The 7,833-nt window shown below is 38.6% G+C and overlaps 1 protein-coding gene across 1 annotated transcript in view; it reads left to right on the top strand.

Moving 5' to 3' along the window:
* The window catches only part of LOC127618173 (cytochrome c oxidase assembly protein COX15 homolog), a 96,322-nt gene extending 92,251 nt beyond the window's left edge, over window positions 1-4,071 (top strand). Inside the window, exon 9 of the mRNA XM_052090468.1 lies at window positions 3,214-4,071. Within this exon, the coding sequence (XP_051946428.1) occupies window positions 3,214-3,345 (132 nt within the window). The 3' untranslated portion in view covers window positions 3,346-4,071. The remainder of the gene's footprint in view (window positions 1-3,213) is intronic.
* Window positions 4,072-7,833: the final 3,762 nt, after the last annotated feature.

Genomic DNA, 7,833 nt, shown 5'->3' with positions numbered 1-7,833 from the left:
GAGACCAGGGGTGGGCTCATTTTACTCAGACGACCAATCAGTCTCTCAGGATCATTGTGAAGCTATCAAGCCACGCCCTAGCAACCATTAAGAGCACCTTAGCAACAAGTCCCATAGACTTCTATTGAAACAGATCAAAGGGATATCTCCGGATAGAAGTGTCATAGAAACACAAGGGTGGTCTCGTTTGACTCGGGACAGCAAACAGCCAATCATGCATCAAATCAACACTTCCTAGCCCCTCCCTAGCAACCATTGTCGAGCACCTTAACAACCAAAATCCATAGAGGGATATCTTCCATTCTGAATGTCACAGAGGCATGGGAGTTGGTTTATATCATTCATACTGACAAGCAGCCTTTGGAGATTCATGATTGGCAGCTGCCAAGCCACTCCCTAGCAACTAAACAGAGTACCCTAGCAACCGTTTAGCAGTAACTATATCTCTGCACCACAAAATCAGAGAGACTTCTGGGTTGATTTATTTCAATCAGGATGGCAAGGAGACTTGATTAGTATCACTATGGTAACTGCCTAGCAACCAGATGGGGTTACCCTAGCAACCGAGTAACAAATCACATATCTCTGCATCAGAAAAGCGTAGAGACTTCCTGGTTGACTTATTTCAATCAGGATGGAAAGGACACTTCATTAGTATCACTATGGTAACTGCCTAGCAACCAGATGGGCTTACCCTAGCAACCGAGTAACAAATCACATATCTCTGCATCACAAAAACATAGAGACTTCCGGGTTGACTTATTTCAATCAGGATGGCAAGGACACTTCATTAGTATCACTATGGTAACTGCCTAGCAACCAGATGAGCTTACCCTAGCAACCGAGTAACAAATCACATATCTCTGCATCAGAAAAACGTAGAGACTTCCGGGTTGACTTATTTCAATCAGGATGGCAAGGACACTTGATTAGTATCACTATGGTATCTGCCTAGCAACCAGATGGGCTTACCCTAGCAACCGAGTAACAAATCACATATCTCTGCATCACAAAAACATAGAGACTTCGGGTTGACTTATTTCAATCAGGATGGCAAGGAGACTTGATAAGTATCACTATGTTAACTGCCTAGCAACCAGATGGGGTTACCCTAGCAACCGAGAAACAAATCACATATCTCGGCACCAGAAAAGAGTACAGACTTCCGGGTTGATTTATTTCAATCAGGATGGCAAGGACACTTGATTACTATCACTATGGTAACTGCCTAGCAACCAGATGGGGTTACCCTAGCAACCGAGAAACAAATCACATATCTCGGCACCAGAAAAGAGTACAGACTTCCGGGTTGATTTATTTCAATCAGGATGGCAAGGAGACTTCATTAGTATCACTATGGTAACTGCCTAGCAACCAGATGGGGTTACCCTAGCAACCGAGTAACAAATCACATATCTCTGCATCAGAAAAAGCGTAGAGACTTCCGGGGTTGACTTATTTCAATCAGGATGGCAAGGACACTTGATTAGTATCACTATGGTAACTGCCTAGCAACCAGATGGGGTTACCCTAGCAACCGAAGTAACAAATGCACATATCTCTGCATCAGAAAAGCGTAGAGACTTCCGGGTTGACTTATTTCAATCAGGATGGCAAGGACACTTGATTAGTATCACTATGGTAACTGCCTAGCAACCAGATGGGCTTACCCTAGCAACCGAGTAACAAATCACATATCTCTGCATCAGAAAAACGTAGAGACTTCTGGGTTGGTTTATTTCACTCAGGATGGCAAGGAGACTTCATAAGTATCACTATGGTAACTGCCTAGCAACAAGGAGGGGTTACCCTAGCAACCAAATAACAAATCACATATCTCTGGATCACAACATCGTAGAGACTTCCTGGTTGACTGATTTTACTCTGGATAGCAAGGAGACTTGATAAGTATCACTATGGTAACTGCCTAGCAACCACATGGGGTTACCCTAGCAACCCAGTAACAAATCACATATCTCTGCACCAGAAAACAGTACAGATTTTTGGGTTGAATTATTTCACTCAGGATGGAAAGGAGCCATGTATTGTATTACCTTGCTAACTGCATAGCAACCACATGGGCTTACCCTAGCAACCTAGTAACAAATCACATATTTCTGCACCAGAAAATTATACAGACTTCTGGGTTGATTTATTTATGACCACAATTTCTGTTCTTTTCAAGCAGGCTATTTGACGAGTTTTGCCACGGCAAGCACCACTCACATTTTCTTCAGGAAATGTACCTATCTAGTTGTTCCTTATTTTCTTGGCGAAACTCTTAGTTCTCGCAGAATCAGATCCAAGTCGGCCATTTCTCCACGTTGTTTGCTAGCTTAAACCTGTTAGCTGCTAATGTTGCTGCGCTCCGTCTTTCTCACCCCGTCTTCGGACGATTTTTATTGCTCTAAGTGGTGTTATGGCTCTTGCCCCCTTGTCTACACTTTATATGAAATTATTTAGTTGGCTTGTATGGGGGAATTTCTCTAATTTCTCTGGCTCAACCGGGAGCTCTCCTATGCGACCATCCTAACGATGGTCCGACCGGAAGTCCTCTATTTCACTTTCTTAAAATAAAGTAGTTATCCTAACTGACATAAGACAGGGAATGTTTTCTACGTTTAAATGTCAGGAATTGTGAAAAACTGTGTTTTAGATGTATTTGATGCATGTAAACTTCTGACTTCAACTGTATATGTGCTTAATGGACATTTCATTTCAAAACCCTAGGCATCAATTCCGCTTTCCTGAAAGAACAGCTTCCACTCATCTGGGAAGGCTTTCCACTATGCTCTGTTGTAACATGGATGTGGGAATTAGTTCCCATTCAGACTCTAGCATTAGTGAGGTCAGTCTCTCAAAATTGGCATTCCAATCCACCCCAAAGATGTTCAGTGGGGTTCAGGTCTGGGCTTTGTAAAGGCCAGTCCAGTTCATCCACACCAGATGCAGTGAACCATTGTCATGCTGGAAAAAATAGGGCTGTCACCCAACCGTTGCCACAAAGTTGGAAGAACTCAATGCTTTAGAATGCGTGTGGAGTAGTATCATTATTAATTTGTTGAACTTTATTTTAAAAAGCTCTAATGTTGATGTTCATAGAGACACATTACATACATATTTATATTTATGTGTGTGTGTGTGTGTGTGTGTGTGTGTGTGTGTGTGTGTGTGTGTGTGTGTGTGTGTGTGTGTGTGTGATTCTATTCTCAGGTGGCTCTAGGGATCAGCACCCTGCTGCTCTATGTTCCCACTCCGCTGGCAGCAAAACACCAGTCTGGATCTGTGGCGCTGCTCACCTTCGCCATCTGGGTCTTGGCTGAGCTGCGAAAGGTGGTCAAGTAGACTGAGCTCAGCTTTCTCCAAAGGAGTTTGAAGAGATTGTAATTTAAAATGAATTAAGCTGTGGACTGCCGTGAGTCTTCCTTACCTCATGACACCACAGCATGTTTAGTATGGATGGGTTTAGATAATAGACCTTGCACACTGTGTGTTGATGTGTTGTTTTGTTTTTCAGCCTGTCAATATAATTTATAAAAGGAAAGGTTTGTAAAGTGTGACGGCTTATTTAAACTAATACAAATAATAATCTGCTTTGCAGTGTTTTTTATGAGGACATTTATCTAGAGTGCACTGATCCAAATAAATTGCACATAGAATACTTGTTCTTTTTTGTCATTTCATGGTATAACTAAGAAATAAGATGATATGTGATCTGAATCTGAAACACAAGAATTGTACTTTTGTAGGGCATTGCTTTATTTAAATAAGTGTCTTGAAGAATATGACCATTATCATAATGAAACGCTATGTTTTTTTTTTTTATCACTTGGTAATCACACGTGTGCTATTATGCTTTCATTAGGTGTAGAAATGTTTCCTTTTTACACAATCATTGTTTCCAAACATATAATTGTGCTATAATGAGAACATTTGGTTTAACTATCAAAACACAACAGAATGATTTTATTTCATTACATGGAGTGCTGGCCACCAGTAGTGGGATAAAGCACATACAGCAGGTATAAAACGTCTACACACCCCTGTTAAAATGCCAGTTTCTTGTGATGTAAAAGAATGAGACAAAGATAAATCATGTCAGAACTTTTGCCACCTTTTAATGTGACCTATAACATGAACAATTAAATTGAAAAACAAACTGAAATCTTTGAGGGGGAAAAATAAAAAAAACTCAATAACCTGGTTGCATAAGTGTGCACACCCTTAAACTAATACTTAGTTGAAGCACCTTTTGATTTTATTACAGCACTCAGTCTTTTTGGGTTGGAGTCTATTAGCATGGCACATCTTGACATGGGAATTTTTGCCCACTCTTCTTTGCAAAAGTGCTCCAAATCTGTTAGATTGCGAGGACATCTGTGCACAGCCCTCTTCAGATCACCCCACAGATGTTCAGTTGGATTCAGGTCTGGGCTCTGGCTGGGCCATTCCAAAACGTTAATCATCTTCTGGTGAAGCCATGCTTTTGTGGATTTGGATGTGTGCTTTGGGTCATTGTCGTGCTGAAAGGTGAACTTCCTCCATCTTCAGCTTTCTAACAGATGCCTGAAGGTTTTGTGCCAAAATTGCCTGGTATTTGGAACTGTTCATAATTCCCTCCACCCTGACTAAGGCTGTTCCAGCTGAAGAAAAACAGCCCCAAAGCATGATGCTGCCACCACCATGCTTCACTGTGTGTATGGTGTTCTTTGCATCACCTCGGTCTATTGATGGACTACAATCTTGAAATGAAATGCATAGACTAACAATTGCCAACAAAAGCCTTCATCAGCCAATTAACAAGGACAATTGCATCTATGTGAACTTCTGCAGTTAATCCATTATGGACTTCAAAGACATTGGCCATTAATCTTACAGTTCAAACAAAATCGATGTTTAAACACTGACCCTTAACACTTACTTAGTTTAATAATTTTAAACCATGACTTTAACTATACATAAGTAATATTGTCATTATATTCATTATGTTAGTCAGAGGGAACTGGCCCCCACAGTGAGTCTGGTTTCTCCCAAGGTTATTTTTCTCCATTAATCAACATTTATGGAGTTTTGTGTTCCTTGTCACAGTCGACTTCAGCTTGCTCACTGAGGTTATTGATACAATTATTATTGAATTACTTATTTTTTAACACGATAAACAATCGTATTTAATCTAATTACACAATGATGATTTATCGACATTATAGACATTTGTTTTATCGTCTGTTAATGCCTGATCTTCTGTAAAGCTGCTTTGAAATGATGTGTGTTGTGAAAGGCGCTATACAAATAAAATTGACTTGAATTGACTTTGGGTGATGTGCAGTGTTGTATTTGCGCCAAATGTACCTTTTTGAATTATGGCCAAAAAGTTCAACCTTGGTTTCATCAGACCATAACACATTTTCCCACATGCTTTTGGGAGACTTGATGTTTGTTTATGCAAACTTCAGCCAGGCTTGGATGTTTTTCTTTGTAAGAAAAGGCTTCCATCTTGACACCCTACCCCATAGCCCATTCATATGAAGAATACGGGAGATTGTTGTCACATGTAGCACACCGCCAGTACTTGCCAGAAATTCCTGCAGTTCCTTTAATGTTGCTGTAGGCCTCTTGGAAGCCTCCCTGACCAGTTTTCTTGACTTTTCATCAATTTTGGAGGGACTTCCAGTTCTTGGTAATGTCTCTGTTGTGCCATATTTTCTCCACTTGATGATGACTGTCTTCACTGTGTTCCATGGTATATCTAATGCTTTGGAAATTCTTTTGTACCCTTCTCCTGACTGATATCGTTCAACAGTGAGATCCCTCTGACGCTTTGGAAGCTTTCTGCGACTATGACTTTTGCTCTGAGATGCAACTAAGAAAATGTCAGGAAAATCCTACTAAAACAGCTGAACTTTATTTGTGTTTAATCAGAGTCATTTTAAATGATGGCAGGTGTGTAATGACTTCTATTTAACATGAGGTTGAATGTGATAGGTTAATTCTGAACACAGCCACATCCGCAGTTATAAGAGGATGTGCACACTTATGCAACCAGTTTATTGTAAGGTTTTTAATTTTTTCACCGTGAAGATTTCAGTTTGTATTTCAATTGAATTGTTCACATTATAGGTCACGTTAAAAGTGAAAAAAGTTCTGACATGATTTATCTTTGTCATCACAAAAACCTGGCATTTTAACAGACTTTTTATATCCACTGTAACTGTTAATCAGAAGGTCGCTGGTTCGATCCCCACAGCCACCACCATTGGGTCCTTGAGCAAGGCACTTAACTCCAGGTTGCTCTGGGGGGATTATCCCTGTAATAAGTGAATTGTAATAAAAGCGTCTGCCAAATGCATAAATGTAAATATAAATTTTGGCTGAGTAAATTTAACAATCAGTTAATAGCAAACAATACAAGATACCCTTGGTGCTGAATTAAAAAGTTTGCTGTACTATAAAGTAGGCTATGTAAAGTCTAGTTGAAATACTGATTATATGTGGTTGAAAAAGTTACTTTACAATAAATTTTGGACTTGGCACAGACTAAAACTTTGAAAAACTATGTTTAAATTATTTAAACATGTTTTTCTAAATGTTAACATATTTGTATGTGCTGCCCATTATGCCAAAAATGGGCCTCATTCATGAAACACAAGTAGAATTTTTGTCAGTCTGACGGATATTTTCATATTCATGAAAGATTTAGTATTTTCAAAACTTAGTTGGTACGAACAAAATTTACACCGTGTTCTTTCAGACAAAATGCCATGACCACATTTTGATATAAGTAAAATTAACTCTAATCTAACTAAAAATATAACTCATAATTCAATTTGTGAAATTAACCTTTAAAAATTAAGGAGAAAAGAGCTTTTATTTAGAAATATTTCTTTGCTGCTTGCTTTTTTTCCCCAGAAGATGTTCACTTGACATGTGAAAGATTTAAAGTTTGCGTTAGAAAGCCCATTATATAACAGTAACTCAAAATATAATGATTATACATATTTATATAATTATACATGGTTATCTTTTAAATATTTAAAAATTATATATATATATATATATATATATATATATATATATATATATATATTCAGATAATTAAAATGCTTTACCTTCCTGTAGCAGAAGAGTTAATCATTAATAAGGCCATACAAAAAGTGGCTTTAGAATACAATGTATTGTTTACTACCATATTATTGATCATAAGTCAATCATTGGCATACAGTTCACAGCAATGCATTTCACAAGTGAATTTGTCAATCAGTTGGAGATTTATTATGAGAGCTTGTTTAAGAGCCCGCCAATTTACACCAATATGGTGTATTGCGTCATAAACATAAAATGTTTAGGTCTCTGTGTTAAGTTAAATATAGTTTAATACTCAATGTTTAAACACATCTTGAGATCCCTTAGATCGCATTTGCGCTCCGAGTGTTTTGAATGCAAGAAAGTGACGCATGTTTGTGTTGTTCTGCCTACTGAAGTGTTTTCACTGTATAAACTGCACGTGTCACATACAGCTGAAATTTCAATTACTGCCCTCTGGATTAAACAGGTGCTACTTGCATTTCTCAGGAATCTTCCTTATTATTGTCCGTGGGCATGCGATTAATTATGTAATTTTTTTTAAAGATGTGTATATATCCCAATTTGGAATGCCCAATTCCACATACTTAGTAGGTCCTCGTGGGGAGGCGGTTACTCACCTCGATTATCAGTTGCCTCCACTTCTGAGACAATCAGTTCACGTATCTTATCATGTGGCTCATGGTGCATGACACTGCAGAGACGAAGTACGTGGTGGATCATGCTACTCTCAGTGATCCACACACAACTTAC

The sequence above is a fragment of the Xyrauchen texanus genome, chromosome 24, assembly GCF_025860055.1.
Source record: "Xyrauchen texanus isolate HMW12.3.18 chromosome 24, RBS_HiC_50CHRs, whole genome shotgun sequence".
NCBI lineage: Eukaryota > Metazoa > Chordata > Actinopteri > Cypriniformes > Catostomidae > Xyrauchen > Xyrauchen texanus.
The sequence above is the reverse complement of the archived record's forward strand: the minus strand, read 5'-3'. Positions and strand labels throughout refer to the sequence as shown.